The sequence below is a fragment of the Rhipicephalus microplus genome, chromosome X, assembly GCF_043290135.1.
Source record: "Rhipicephalus microplus isolate Deutch F79 chromosome X, USDA_Rmic, whole genome shotgun sequence".
Taxonomy (NCBI): Eukaryota; Metazoa; Arthropoda; class Arachnida; order Ixodida; family Ixodidae; genus Rhipicephalus; species Rhipicephalus microplus.
Window position 1 is genome coordinate 217,383,609 of NC_134710.1, and position 16,470 is coordinate 217,400,078.

The 16,470-nt window shown below is 45.1% G+C and overlaps 1 protein-coding gene across 1 annotated transcript in view; it reads left to right on the top strand.

Moving 5' to 3' along the window:
• Positions 1-16,207, top strand: part of LOC119187463 (lysosomal phospholipase A and acyltransferase) — a 38,423-nt gene extending 22,216 nt beyond the window's left edge. The window contains exons 3-7 of the mRNA XM_037435572.2: positions 1,396-1,514; positions 3,109-3,207; positions 10,111-10,338; positions 11,546-11,840; positions 15,531-16,207. Of these exons, the coding sequence (XP_037291469.2) occupies positions 1,396-1,514; positions 3,109-3,207; positions 10,111-10,338; positions 11,546-11,840; positions 15,531-15,753 (964 nt within the window). The 3' untranslated portion in view covers positions 15,754-16,207. The remainder of the gene's footprint in view (positions 1-1,395; positions 1,515-3,108; positions 3,208-10,110; positions 10,339-11,545; positions 11,841-15,530) is intronic.
• Positions 16,208-16,470: the final 263 nt, after the last annotated feature.

Here is a 16,470-nt window from a genome sequence, read left to right on the forward strand (position 1 = left end):
TAAGTAACCATTGTTAGATTTTTAAGATTTTAATACTGTTTACTTATAACACGAGCTAAAAGAAAAGCTCGCTGGTCTAGCACATGTAAGAGTCCCCTCACCAAGCACACGCAAGGTATAGCAAAAAAAAAATGGCTGGCGCAAACTTCATTGTCCAATTTGACGACGCCCCAAGACTATATGACTGCGTATAAGCAGCTTACTAAGCACAGAAGAAACAGCAACTTGCCTGCAAGATGTTTGCTTTCATACACAGTGAATTGCTCGATACTTTTTAACAGCATGACCGAGCCCGAGAGTGGTTTTCGTACACACATTTCACGGAACAATGAATGGCCCAGCATGAAGTTTACCCAATAATGAAAGTGTATATTGGTAACGTAATACAATCGGAGATAGCTATACGGCAAAGTGGAAGGGAGAAAATTCAATCAACTGAATAGAAAGGAGAGATGGAAGAATGGCAAAGAAAAACAAAAAGGCCACCCATCTGCGCGCTTCCAGAAGGTGCGACACCATTACATTTAATTAAAAAAATCTGGAAGGCTATAAGTTCATTAAAAAATTGTAATCTTAACGTAACTGGCGGTATGATTCTGCATTTCGGGTAACGTCAAGCGACCTTTGCTGCAGCTCTTCCAGTTAATTTTTCGTGACAGGCCGTATCGTCCAGCTCGCTCTTTCGATGTTTCTTGACATCAAAATTTACCGTCATCTATTCCTGCACGATGAATTTTTGCAGTCACCCTTAGCCATCTTTCCACGCCGTGCTCACCCTCTCAAGATCGAACGCATAACATGCCGTACTTTATCTTTTGCTAATGCGTACCTTTTGCTAATTCTGAAAGCCATCGTTGAAAGGAACCAGGTGCTTCGAAATGTTGCAATAGAAATCAACATTCTTATATTTAATGAACTTCTAAAAAATAACAAAGTTTAGTGTTCTGGTTTGTTCTTAGGGACCACTTTGATCTTTATTTTGTGCTCTATTATTGTGTTATTGTTATTTCACATTAGGTTTTTAAATACCTTTTTAATATATTCAATGTGTATTGCGTTATTGCATATCCTTTTCATTTCCCTTAAGAAGGTCTTGTTACGTTTGAAGTTTTTGCGTATTTGCTCCGTCTCAATTGCATTGTATCTTTTTTTTTCTCTTTTCCTTATATGTAGTATCTTTCAAGTGAGGTCCTTTAGAGGTTTTCTTAAATAAGTAAATAAAATAAATGCATAAATAAATAAATAAATGAATGAATGAATGAATGAATGAATAAATGAATAAACAAATAAATAAAATATACTTTGTTTGCTTCCGTGCTCATTGTAGCACTTGATTCTAAGTATCGTGTACATCGTTAACAATTGATTGTCTACGCGTGGTGATTCTGTGTGCAGGTTGCTGTACGATAATAAGACGAGGACCACGAGATCTCCTGACGGAGTGCACGTTCGGGTGCCTGGGTTTGGCAACACGAGCACCGTCGAGTGGCTGGACCCGAGTCAGGTGTCTCCCAGTGAGTGCTACCGCTCACGAAGGGCCACTGTTCGTGAGGGGAAGGACCGAAGGAGTGGCAGCGTTTCTATACGCCGTCAGCTATTGGCTGGTGTTCTTTTGGCGCCAAACGAAACCCGAACAACGGCAAGCATTACAAATGGTATAGTGAGCTGTCCTGTCATTACCACGGAGCCCCGCCGCGGTGGTCTAGTGGCTAAGGTACTCAACTGCTGACCCACACGTCGCGGGATCGAATCCCGGCTGCGGCGGCTGCATTTCCGATGGAGGCGGAAATGTTGTAGGCCCATGTGCTCAGATTTGGGTGCACGTTCAAGAACCCCAGGTGGTCGAAATTTTCGGAGCCCTCCACTACGGTGTCTCTCATAATCATATGGTGGTTTTGGGACGTTAAACCCCACATATCAATCAATCAAATAATCATTACCACGGAATATGACGGACATGCACCGTGCTGCTAGAAAAATGCGCTGCGCGCCTGTCGATGTTGATGACTGGACGGTGCTCACTATACCATTTGTATGCTTACCACTGTTCGGGTTTCATTTGGTGCCGATAGTCGGTAGATCTAAATGAACTCTAAAAGGAAAGCTGTTTCACTTGTAGTAGCACATTGCCCCTCTACAATACCAGAGACACCACACTTTGCACGAGAAGATAGTTGGTGAACCTCAAAGCGCGCGGAAAGGAAAGACCACAGCAACACTGCCATGAGGTTGCCGCACTGCAGCTTGCCATGAAGACCCACATTTCAGAGGCGCTTGTTAGGGCCTGATTAACTGTTTATCAGCGACAATACATGATTCATAGACTCGAAAACGAAATAGGTCTGGTTACGGAAATCTCTGAAAAAAGAACACGCAAAATAAAGGATATGAAATCTATGACGTCCCACTACTGACGAATCAACCATGAGGTATCGGCGCGAAAATAGGAGTGGAGGTAATGTTTGACAGCTAATATACCTGTTACCAAAAAAGTAACTGTTACAATGGTTTGCAGGTATAATTGCCCAATGTAAAGTGACTTAGTGCTAGTTATGAGTGCCCTTTAACTGCAGGAAACGGCAAATAAGCCCGAGAGACATGGACAACGCCAAGACGTTAGGCACGTACAGCAGCCGGGTGAGCTTATGCCACTAAAAATGTGCAGTAAAGTAAAGCTGTCAGCGCTGTACGTGTAAAGCACCTTCCCTTCGCGTATGCCTCTTTCGTGCAGCTTTAGCCCATGCTTTTGTTGTGATAAACGTCGAGAGGGAAATCTTAAAAAAAAAGTTGGACAGAACAGTTGCGGTTCTAGTGACCAATGGTAGAACATTTCTACACCTTTGTGTGAAAATGACGTACTACACGGCAAAAGAAAATCTACTGAAAACTTTGTCAGATGCCTCAGTATTAAATGTTGTGAAGTTGTACTAATCGATTCGAGTGTACATAGTAATCTGACTTTTCGCTCACATCGCAGAGTTGTTGCACTTGAAACTGCTTTTATTCTTTCGATTGTTGAACAGACAAGCCCATCTCGTTTCTCGTTAGATGACTTGATTGAAAATGTTGAGTGGGTACCTGACTGCGTGTTACATTTTTTTTTTGCAGCGGCATACTTCACAAGAATTGTGGAGGCACTCGTAGCCCTCGGCTATCAACGTGGGATTGACGTTCGGGGTGCTCCCTATGACTTCAGGAAAGCCCCAAGTACGTGCACTGTGATTAAACTTGATTAGCTTCTAAAGTCGCTCATGTTACTGATAATCTGCGCGGATGTTGGTGCACGCAATTATGTATATGTGTATTCAGATACTTAATATAATTATCATTCCTTGAATCATGTCTTATTGCAAAGTAACATTTGCTACAGTAGCAGCAATAATAATAATAATTATAACTCCAAAGCGACGCTGTATCTTCGTCAGAAGCTTTGAAAATGATGGGTCAACGCAGAGGTGTTCATTGTGAGAAGTGGGATATTTGTGCCCTCTCCTGGAACTTGGTTGTCGGCGTCACCGCTACTTCGCTTTTCATCTTCGTTCTAGCGTTCTTCTGCGTCTGGAACGGCCCTTGGCGCATCCCGTGACCAAAGAAACTGTTTGGCTCTGAATTTCATGAAGTTGAAATTTTCCTGATGTGTTGAAGGCTCCATGTTGGCTTTACATGTTGTCTTGGCGAGGCACCTGATTCTACCTGTACGAAGTATTTCGAATAAGCCACAGTAAAAAGCATTCTGCTACACTTGTATTGTACCGCCGGTACAATCGAATTCACGTGGTCCAGATATATTCGCGTTCTTTAAGCTTGTATGCTAGAACGCACAGTTCGTGGCCCCGCCGCGGTGGCCTAGTAGCTAAGGTACTCGGCTGCTGACCCGCATGTCGCGGGATCAAATCCCGGCTGCGGCGGCTGCGTTAACAATGGAGGCGGAAACGTTGTAGGCCCGTGTGCTCAGATTTGGGCGCACGTTAAAGAACCCAAGGTGGTCAAAATTTCCGGAGCCCTCCACTACGGCGTCTCTCATAATCATATGGTGGTTTTGGGACGTTAAACCCCACATATCAATCAAATCAATCAATCAAACCAATCAATTACGCACAGTTCGTGGAAGATGCGATTGAGAGACTGTAACATGGAAACGATAATTTCTTCAACAGAAAGGAAATGTGTAAGCTAAAACACGCCTATTTTCAATTGTCATCAGCGTCATCTTCGTAAACATGGGGTATAGTGGGTAGCTTGCTGTGCTGGGTTGTGATGGCAGCGTTATCATCATCGAATACCTTGCATATGCTAAAGCGCTTATTTGTCATCGCCATAACGTAGGGGGTGTCAGACAACGAAAAATGCACATTGGACAAGCCTAGGCTTTAAGTTGCTTCGCCTTTAAATATTCTTGCACCGTCTCTGAGTCCCCAACTATAGTATACGACGTGCCTATATTTACGACGTGCAGCATATTTACGGGGTGCAAGGGGACCTCTTCAGATATCTCTCTTTTAATATTAGTTCGTGAAGTTTTATGCAAAATAATAATATAATATACGATGGTACTGTTCAAAATAAAGAAGAAAAAGGCGCGTGGTGCACACGCAACGCCCACGGGCGCTGGCACGCTCACTTCCTTGCACTGCTAGTGACACGCAGATATTAAGGGATAGGTCTGATCGCCGTAACTTCAAGAGATTTCGTCTAGTTTGGTGGCCTGTGACCCTTGCAACAGTCGTGCAAGGCGTGATTGCATCTCCGACTCGGCCCCATAGCAGTGATTTCACCTTTCGTCGCATACACCGTGGACGCGGTCAAGTTCAACGACCAGTGTCGATGCACCTGCAGCGATGGCCACGTCACAATAACGATTTACAAGATGGAGACACGAGGTGGCCGCCAGTGCAAATGTACAGCGTACCTGGCCCGCTGTTTTTCTGGCCTGTGCATGTCGGTAAGCCAGCTCTTCTTCAACAACTACAGTTGGAGCATTCCGAGCCATTGTTGGGTGACGGGCAGCTCGGTCAATGTCTGCCTCCACCTCGCGGAGCTCTCCGCATGCAACCAATTCCCGTGGGTCATGAACTTCGGTCTTCGCGAAGTCAGTCCAGGATGATTGGCTTTGGCTTGTCTGCAAGGTCCACTGTTTCATGTGCTGTCGAGAATTCAGCACAGGCTCTCGTTTCGGCTCTTCGACCGACTGAAGTTCATGGGACATTGGTGCTTCAAGTTCGCGAAGCTGTGCAAGTCCGGCGTCTTGCAATCCCACTTCCTGATTCGGCGTGTGATCACTGGCTGAGCTGCAACCCATGTCATATGAAGCTTCGCAATGACCGGCTGAGCCGCAATCCAACCAGGGAGCTGATCGGTATGCTCTATTCCTCGGTGGCTACTCGGCGAGCTGCAGATCGTGAGCGTACTCTTCTCGAACATCGGTTTGTCCAGGCATTGCGAGTTGCTCCACCAGTGCGAAGCAGTGATCGCGAATGCAAGTATGCCACATGCCTGGTTGACTGGTGTTTGTTTATGCCCATATGTCAACCAGCTGTCATCGAACTTGAGCACGCGACGTGATTGGTCGACAGGTGTCCCAACTTATGCCCAGCTGTTCTCGAACGTGAGCACGCGACTTGATTGGTCGAAAGGTGTCCCAGCGTATGCCCAGCTGTTCTTGAACATGAGCACGCGACTTGATTGGTCGACAGGTGTCCCAGCTTATGCCCAGCTGTTCTCGAACATGAACATGCGACGTGATTGATCGACAGGTGTCCCAGCTTATGCCCATCCATCAATCAGCTGTTATTAAACCTGCTGTTTCGTTCGGAGCGTTCTGAACCGTGACCAGGTCAAGCGCAACAAGTTGTACACGTGAAGCGCTGGGAACGGTGGCTTTGTCTTTTGCAGTGTTCGCCTACAGAACAAGCCTTTTGAGGCTCATCAACTCGAAGCCGAAAGAAGGTAAATTCATAAAGACTGGTACTTACGTGTCTGCACAGACGCACAAATATGTTTACCGTCGTATCTTGAACTGCGATTCATCACTAAATAACCTAAATGTTACGCTTATTCGTTTGAATCTCTGGCTTACAATTTATGATGGCTATCATTGACCTTGATTTGAATTATAATCGGTTATGCTTAAAAAGTGTGCCCGACGCCTCACTGACATAGTGGTCAAACGAAAACAGCTGAACTGCTTGTTCCACGTTTGTTTACTTCTCACAGTCCGGAAATGCATGGTGACAAAGACTGCAATAAGTCGACTTCAAGTTTCGAGTTAACGTTTAATGACAAATCAAACATTTTGACCGTTGTATTAGCTGGCCATACGTGCTCTCTAAAGGACCACCTGTTTTATAATACATACAAGAAATGACTGAAGCAGCCCCTAGATGCGTGCTACTGCATACGTGAGAATTATATAAACATGTTAGTTCGCAAGAAAGGAAGCAGACTAAGAGAGAAAGCAGAGAGGTTGACCAGGAGGACATCCAGTTGGTTACCCTACAAAAGCTGCAAGCAGAGACCTGTGCTCATAAAATATTTCACTCAATGCACGAGCAGGCATATAAAGGCATAGTACCATAAAATTAATATGAAATTGGCGAGGAAACATTTTACTTGCCGAGTAAAAATAAATTCTCCCCCCCCCCCCGTCGTTAAAATATCAACGAAAAATCAGCTGTTCTGGCTATAGCGTCTGGTGACTTACAGTAATTTCATTTTAGTTTTTGCGTTTAGAAGTAAAGTGAAAGGCTGATATGCCAAGAGCTTCCAAACCACTACACGACCAGGTATGAATGCTTATTTCACATATGACGCTGCTTCGAATAAAGTGACAATTGATAAACGTGCATGTGTCCTAATGATAACATGGACACCTCGCGAAATTCCTCGCGTAGCATAGCAGGTAGTGCGTAGTGGGTACCACGCTTCCCTTAAGAACGACGAAGGGTGGCAGTGTGATTTCCTCCCGGATACACAAAAATTATAATTATTGGCGTAGTGGCTACCCTGCAAGTGTGCTTGCAGGAGTTACCAAAAGTGTTTAAAAATGCTCTGGAAGACCGCTCTTTCAGCTTTCTTTCACTGTGACTGCGCTACGCGTTCCATGCAGCCCTGGCGGTTTTTGATATTAGTTTTATCTAAGGTTGTTGTAATAGCAAGCAGGCTCACTTTCGGGACACCTTGGCATGGTTCAAGCATACATTTGATAGGAGTCACGTACAGTTTACATAACAACGCTGCGTGTGTACGTTGGAAAATCCTGAAGTACTGGGTGCAGCCTTCAGAGTCGTCAGTGCTGTGGTATGATCTTGCGTAGTATCACCGGCATACCATAGGTAGCCTCAATCCGTAAGTAAATTGGAGATGTTTATTTATACTACGAAGAGCCTTACGGAATCAAAATGGAACTCTGGAGTGCCAGTGTGACGTTATTTATTACTAGATTTGTAACCATTGACGTAGAATTCTATGGAGTATATAGATAACTACTAGAATGTTCGAGAGGTACTAACTGTTAGGAAGTGCACCTGAGGTAGTCATTTATTCTGAAACATGATGTTGACAAATTTCTCTGTTGAAGCAATATGTGCTTGCTGTTGCTGAATAGCAATCAAACTTGCCACTGACGTAAAGCCGCTTTTCAAGGAACTATGTGTTGAAGCGTGTAGGAATAATGGACCAACGCACCGTGAATTTCTGGGCGTTTCTCACACTGTTCACTTGTCGGTCGAACTTTACCTGTAATTGCCGATAATGCAATGAATAATTGAGGCAAGTATTCTGCTCGCGCAGAAGCATTACTAGGATTTGGGGACATCTGTGTATGGCAGCATCTTTCGGTGGCAGCAATGGTGTCCAACCGTAAGTGAATAGAAAGTAGGCAAAAGAAAAGCACATCTGACGAAAAAAAAGTTAGCCATCAAAGACGACCTCTGGTTATATGTGGCAGAGCCCCACTGGAGCATTCTGGTAAAATTGCAGTATCACACTGCAAAGCCTCTGGCTTCCCAGGAGACTTGCACAACGCCCATCGAAAATGAATTGGCCCCACTGTAAATAATAAATACTCTTGGAAGCTACGTTGTTTGTAGCGTGACACTGCAACCTCACTAGAATGTTCCAGTTGGTTTCTGCTGCATATACTCAAAGTCAGTTTTGGTAACTAGCCTTTTCTGTCAGATATATTTTTTTCGCCTACTTCCCATTCAGTTACGCCAGGTAACCGCTGTTGCCAACGAGAGATGGTGCCCCGCCGCGGTGGTCTAGTGGCTAAGGTACTCGGCTACTGACCCGCAGGTCGCGGGTTCAAATCCCGGCTGCGGCGGCTGCATTTCCGATGGAGGCGGAAATGTTGTAGGCCCGTGTACTCAGATTTGGGCGCACGTTAAAGAACCCCAGGTGGTCGAAATTTCCGGAGCCCTCCACTACGGCGTTTCTCATAATCATATGGTGGTTTTAGGACGTTAAACCCCACATATCAATCAACGAGAGATGGTGCTACGTGCACATATTGATTGATTGATTTGTGAGGTTTAACGTCCCAAAACCACCATTTGATTATGAGAGACGCCGTAGTGGAGGGCTCCGGAAATTTCGACCACCTGGGGTTCTTTAACCTGCACCCAAATCTGAGTACACGGGCCTACAACATTTCCGCCTCCATCGGAAATGCAGCCGCCGCAGCCGGGATTCGAACCCGCGCCCTGCGGGTCAGCAGCCGAGTACCTTAGCCACTAGACCACCGCGGCGGGGCTACGTGCACATATCCTCAATTCCTGTTCGTTCATGTGCATAAACGTATTATTATAAAGGCATTCTGCAACCAAAGATGCTTATCGGGATGTCTTGTTATTTGATAGGAACAAAAACGCTGTGTGTGTGTGTGTGTGTGTGTGTGTGTGTGTGTGTGTGGGTGTGTGTGTGTGTGTGTGTGTGTGTGTGTGTAATAGAGAGAGAGAGAGAGAGAGAGAGAGAGAGAGAGAGAGAGAGAGAGAGAGAGAGAGAAAAAGAAGCGGCAGGTGAAGAGCACGCATCTCCAGGCCCCAGTATGCACAAGTCAGCTGGCCGTAAAGCGATCACTTATGCCCGACAGCAGCCGTAAATCTTGTTTTGCAACCAAACTTCATAGTTCGACCATTGTGCAGAAGACGACGCTCACTATTTACCATGTTGTCAATTGTAAACTACAACTATAGCACGCGCCTAACTATATTAGCAATAAACGCCGATTTTCAAGTGACAAAAAAAAGTCGCACCTTTTGGAGCGCTTTTCTGTCTCACAATAATAGTCGTTTTCTTACTTGTCTGCGCTTCCTTTCTTAAAATTCCCGCGCATCTTACGTTCGTTGCGATGCTGCCGTGTCACGCCACTAGCGACATGTGCACCGGGCGTGTGGGGTCAAAAGAGGAAAGCCGTGCAACACAGGTGGTGATTATTACTAGTTAAAGGCAGCCTGATTCCTTGGCCGGATGAGACATTAGATTTATTGAGACGTTCGTGGCCAATCTGCAAACCTTAGGTAAGGCCTTGCTCAGGCCTCCCGGCCAATTTTTGCCGGACCGCGGTCAACAAGCGTAGTTGTCCGTCGGGCCAGGCTTTTGCTGGAGCCCAACGTTGGTGTGGTGGTAGTCCTCAACATGAAAGATTACCCAAGGGCCCACGCAAGCTTGCTTTAAACATGTGTGTATATACGTATATTGGTTGCACGGCGCTTGTTTAGAGGCGCGTGATTCGGGTGCTCAAGTTTCAGAACGTATACAGAAAGAAGGGATAGCTAGCGAAGAAAAAATGTTGACGGTATCAATAGGTGATTTAGCAGATACATATATAGTATGGTCTATAGTATAGTGATACGTGATACAGACGATATTTACGGTTTAAAAAAGAGATAGGCATCACACAGAGCGCGCAAAGAATAAGATGCCAACTTGCACATCTTAAACCACCTGCTGCTTTTTCTGACTAGATTTTACTGCGACGTGCCTTCATTCACGTTTCCTTCACTCATTCATTTAAATTTAATTCGTTTGTTCCAACAGGATGCTGGCGTCTGAAGTACTGTCGCCTCACTTGCAGCGCTGAACTACAAACTTTCTCCTTTTTATATTTCCCAGATGAATTGGATGGCTACTTCAAGCAACTGCACGCGCTCATAGAGGATTCGTACTCCAGCAACGGGAACATGTCTGTTATCATGGTATGCCATAGTATGGGATGCCCAAACCTACGCTACTTTTTTAGCCGTCAACCTCAGCCCTGGAAAGACAAATATGTTCGGGCGATGGTGACCCTCGGAGGGGCATGGGGCGGTGCTGTGAAGGCGCTCAAGGCCTATGCCTCTGGTGAGTCTCGAAACGTTTGTTTCTCTACTTTCGTAGCTGCTGTACGGTCATATTCAAGGCCAACAGAAGTAACTGGTATATGTATACAGCGAAGCTCGAGTAGGGACACTAGGCAGGCAAGAAATCACGACGTCGACTATTCATTTTAAAGAAATTGTACTTTCATATTTAGCTTTATGTTCCTTGAAGGTAAGCTTCTGTAATGTCTAGACTGTGTTCAAAATACAGGATAACAACCGTGTGGGGGCATAATGAGCATTTCTTCGAATACCGTTGCGCACTTCACTGCACTCGGCAGCCCGGGTCAGTGACTAAGCAGTTCTATTACAATGTAGCTCGTCGCACGACGTGATGACACAATATGTGGCAATTCATTATTCATTATGAAATTGGAAGCTATGATTTTGAATACTTTCAGCGATTCCGAGAGCTGCCCGACACCACTTGTTGAGGTCATTACTTAAAAATAGTATCACTGACAATTGAAAGCCACGTGCCTTTGTGGCGATGGTAAACGAACGGCACAAAAAGAGGCGCGTGTTCGTTCTGCCTTCGTATGTGTTCAGATATTGTATAAAACATATTTTTTGTATTTATGTACATTTTTTGTATGTACAGTGTTTATTGTGACCCACTACGTTCACCTTCCACAGCGAAGAGGGCATAAACCGTTTTTCATATTTCGGGAGGGGCCGGGTGCCAGTTTCTCTCTCTCTCTCTACACACACACACACACACACACACACACACACACACACACACACATATATATATATATATATATATATATATATATATATATATATATATATATATATATAGATAGATAGATAGATAGATAGATAGATAGATAGATAGATAGATAGATAGATAGATAGATATATATAGAGACACAGAGAAACAGGCACCCTACCATCCGCCTATCGAATGACGGGTAGTTTTTTTTGTGTTGTGTCTGCGCGTAAAAGGCATATACAAACTTGTATTCGGCTAGTACTGTGAAAGCTGTGTTATCAGTTGCGAGAATGTTGTATCACTGGCGACTGTTTTGTGCCGTGGAAAGAACACTTTATTAGAGTAGCAAATCACTCTATAACAGACTTCGCTACACACACTCACAACGTATGAAGTTTTGACCATGCCACTTTCTCACGTAAAGGATTAAGCACTCAGGGACGTCGGCTACAGCGGTGTTCTCGATGCGCAGGTGAGAATCTGGGCGTGGTGGTGATCAACCCACTGTCGGTGCGACCCGAGCAGCGGTCCACACCCAGCTTGGCCTACATGATGCCCAACCATCTTTACTGGAACGAATCTGAGGTTTTGGTGAAGACGCTGAACCGGAGTTACGGCTTGGCAGACTACGAAGCCTTCTTCAAGGACATCGGCTTCACGGATGGTTACGAAATGTATAAGGACACGAGGTCGTTCATGCTCGACACCACGGCGCCAGGCGTCGAGATCCATTGTTTGCACGGCCGAAACGTCAGCACCATTGAGAGGTATGACACGCTGAAATGAGCTGCAGGGAGATGTTTAGGCTAAGTGAAACTTTTGATAATACTAAAAGAGGGAAATGATTGAATGGAACAATTGAAGAATCAGATATTCCGAATTATTGTCAGTAATAAACATAGGTGGAAAATAAACGGGAGAGATAAATATAAAGCTCCGAAAATAGGACTTTAACGGAATAGAACCGTATCAAGATTTCGCGAATGAAGCCTTCATAAATATTATTGCGAATTAAGTCTATACCAGAACATACAAAGTTACCTAGAATATAGTTATTAGAGATATATATTTATTAGAATAGTTCTGAAGAATAGGTTTGCCAGTTAACAAATTGCCTGAAAGCTCGAAAAGCCTGCTGCATAAGAAGTCATAACACATAGCAGACTGCAAGCTAGAAATGTCTAATGTCCAATTGAATTACTTAAGGGAAGCGAAAGTACGTACTCAGTAAATTAGTTAATTTTAGGGGTGCAACAGCTGTGCCAATGGCGCCGATTTTATAAAATTCTGCATTTTCGCATCAAGCAACCACGAAATTTTCACAAATTGCGCCGCGCTGCGCCAAAATGCCCGACTAGCCTCAATTTTTTTCCAGTCGCGCTAACTTCCGCGAGAAATGGAGGCCTCGCTGGCCGTCTGCAGTTCGCGTCATCAGTCGGTCCAAGCGCGCAGACCCTAACCCTAAACCAAGGTATCGGGACACTATAAAAACCTGATAAACCATATAGTAACAACGCCGCGCGCCCATTGGTCCGCTAAATGCAGCGAAAACCTATCGGGGGGACGACGAAATTTGAAGACGAAAATGTGTTGCCGTAGCTACCTATGATTTCCCGAAAATATTAATAATCTAGTCGGCAAACGTAGCCATGGCATATTAGAAAGGGAAGCTGGTAGCGCATGTCGGGTTTTCCGCGCGAGAACAAACTCGACATGCTCCAAGCGCAGGCTTTTCTGGCGACCATGCTGGTCGCTGTAGCAACGGTCATAAAACATTTTTCGGTCTTGAGGTTGCGTCGTCCCGGCGATAGATATACGGTGCCATCGCTGTGCCTACTAGCGTGCGTCGTTGTTGCTTTATGTGCTTGAATGCGTCCTCAAGCGAGCCGAGAAGTTATACCTATAAACCTAACCCCACCGTGTCTTTCGTTTCCTTCTTCTCTCTGTGTCGTCGTTTTGTTCTCGCGCTATAACTATCATCGTCCCACCGTGAAATGACGAAAAAAAAGGGGGAGGGGCTGTACTTGTTAAAAGAATTTGTTGGCCCCGATTTAATCCACGCAGAATGCAGCTTAAGCCTCCTTTGCCGCAAGATTCCTGCGGAAAAGCGTATTATGATTTCAAAGGAGTTTGCACAAGGCGCGTCTTAACACATTTTTTTCAATTGCTGATGTTTGTATAGGCCGCGTAACTGTCAGAACTAGTATGATCGCTGACGTCTAAAAAAGTTACTGGCAAATACTTGGATCTGTGTATGACTTTCCTGCAGCCCTAAAAAAAACAAGCAAAACTGTGGACCAGGTGCTGCTGACCCACCAGCTGTGGAATTGAATCTCGGCTGGGGCGGCCACATTATCGTTGGAAAGAAAAGTGCTTGAGGCCCGTGTGCTTAGATTTAGGTGAATGTCAAAGAACCACGGGTGGTCGAAGTTTCCGGAGCCTTCCACTATATACGGCATTTCTCATAACCACATGGTGGTTTGAGACGTTAAAACCAACAACTGTTGTTAATAAAACTGTGCACCAATTTTTTTCGCCCCCCCCCCCCTCCTCGGTTTTACGAATCTTCTGAATTTCAAGGTTGCTAGCTTGGCAGATCCACATTTAAATTCTCTAGGGTCTGTGAAAGGATTTGGCAGGCGCGGCATATACTAATGTCCACTTTCTCTTTGTTTGTTCAGTGGGGTGGTTGAAATACTACTTTTATTGTAATAGCAGTCACGTTTACTCTGCATGATTTAGGCGATGTTGAATGGTTTGTACACATTTTTTAATGCAAGTCTTCTTTTTCATACTGCTCCAAATTTGGTCTTTCGTGATAAGCAATGAATGTGTTTTTCCTCGTAAGCTGCACCAAATTGGGAATTTAGTGCTGGCAAAAGTAACATTTCGCTCCTCAAAAAATTCCTCAAAATTTTATTCTGGCTCTTGCGCCACTGCACTTTGTTCTGCCAATATCCGTTTTTGGTAAAAGTAGGTGTATGAGCGGAAAAGTAAGCATTTACAGAATAGTACGAGTCCTCTACAACTGTCACAGCTGACCAAAGGTTGTTTCATGTGTGTCGGATACCCAGGAAATACCGCGGCAACATTTAGGCGAACTGGACTCGGGACATAAAGCTCTGACCACGAATAAATCTGGTCTCTCGAGCAGGCTCGAAAGGTTTCGTAGTCTCTCTCCCAGCTGGTCTCACGTACTCTCGGTCGCCGTCAATCAAGCTGTGAGGCAGCTCGCAACATGCCTTAGCGGTATACGCTATATAAATCCAACTGAATATGAAGTTAAGAAATGAGTGTGACAAATTAAGATCGTCTTATTGAACTTTCAAATTAATGATTATTAATACTTCGGTGATCATCATGACTCAAAGCCTAATATTTCTATAAATTTTAAATTCAGGGGAGAGAGAGAAAGAGAGAAACCTGGTGAATCTTGCACTAAGCCGCGCCAGGCTTGACATATCGAAACTCGACGGTTGTGAGGACTAATCTGGTTTCTTTTAGCTTGTTTCGTGGCCTCAGCTATGGGTGATGCAGGTTGTTTCAAGATTAATTTTAGGCCGTTGCTATAGGCTGTAGCTATAGGTGATGTTACGTTCTTTTTGCGGTGATTCTCTGCGCAGAGAGGTCTCAGTTAAACGAGACAGGCAGACATGACACAGATGTCCAAACTCCAGAGACTCGCGCTGAAATCAAGTGTTCGCAACTCTTAGATCTGAGGGCAGGCCGTCGTAAGCCTTCCATCTATTCGGGGGTGCCATTCTCTCCTAACTTCATTTTATAGTGAACCGGTGGGGAGTAGTGGGATGCAAACAGTTTCAGTGACGCACACGTGATAGGCCGCACAAATTGCGGTTGCCTTGAGCAGCTTCTCTGTTAAAGCATCTAATGAAAATCACTGTGTACTGTATAATGTAAGTGGTTGGAGTGAAAACATGTAATGAAAGGAATTTGAAGATGACTGTTTACTGCCAAATCTCGCGTAGTTTTTAGTCAGTTTGAATAGAACTGACTTCTGAAAAAGATTGGCTACATGGGCTGATTGGTATTGTATTTTTGAAAGAAGTATACTTTCTTAGTGTGCAGGGAACATTTCTGGATGAAGACAGAGAGCACTGAGATTTTTTGAAAAAAGTGACTTTGCGTTTTGAATAGCAGACGTTTGTTGCGTTGATAACTTACACAGCCTCCTTTAATTGCAGCATACGAGCGTTCACGGCCGTAGTATATTTTCTCAAAACATCAGCGTTATTTAAAACCACTGAACTCATGTCAAAAAAGCTCAGCTGATCCTGAAATAGATCTTACGACTGGCGATACAACCGCAGAGCTTCTTTGAAGTACGTCGTCTCGGTAATGTCACCCATATAACGGTAAGAGTTAGACGCGGTTCGTATATAATAAGACTTATGAGCCTAGGGTCGCCGATTGTGACACTGCAATTCACGCATGTGCAGGATCGAGTACCACAAGCCTGGTTTTCCGGACATTCAGCCCGAGGTCGTGTTCGGCGACGGTGACGGCACCGTGAACATTCGCAGCCTGCGGGGCTGTTTGCGCTTCCAGAGTGGCCAGAGACAAGCCGTCTACGAGAAGACTCTCGACAACGTGGAACACATGAGCATACTCTACGACAAAACCGTCATCGACTACATCAAGACGCTCGCTGTGGGACACTGACGCAATCGAGCGGGGCCCCAACTCGAAGCATGGCAATGGAGCTATGCGAGACAGTGTTCGGTTGTACGGTCACGGTGTCACTGCGTCATTTCAATCTCTAAACCCAGTTTGGATGCGAGAGGGAACGTAGTTATGCCCAGTGGCGTCTGCCACAAGATTTCATTTCACTTTGTCCAAGCAACACGGCATACGCTTTGACCACCTTCTCGCGGAAGACTCGTTTTGCGATCGACTGTTCACGGCTAGACTCACGCGTGGCATTCTTCTCCCTCGTTATCTTTTTGACCTTTTATTTTATTTTTTTGCTTCCCTCGTGCTCTACCATCTCTTATGAAGGACATCACTTCTGGTCATACCGTGGACACTGTGGAGCGGCTTGCGCTCTGGTCAGCTTACGTACACGCGTGGGGCGTGGCACTGGTGGCATTCGCGTGGACTTGTGGAAAACATTTCGATGCTTCTTGGACGTGAGCACGTGCAACGGCCACGACTTGTGCGGTGGGTTGTTTGTGCTGGAGCAGCTCGATGAGTAACTGGGGGTGTCGCATCAGTTATTTATGTCATCCTTTATCGAAATGTGTGAATTTCACCAAACTGCATATGAACACGGGAAACCGTTCTGCACGAATGTTGTGTTTCTGATCATCGCCTGACGTGGCTTCGTCTTACCACGCACGGGCCTGGCCCTTCTTGCGCTCATAAAGCCTGTGAGACGAG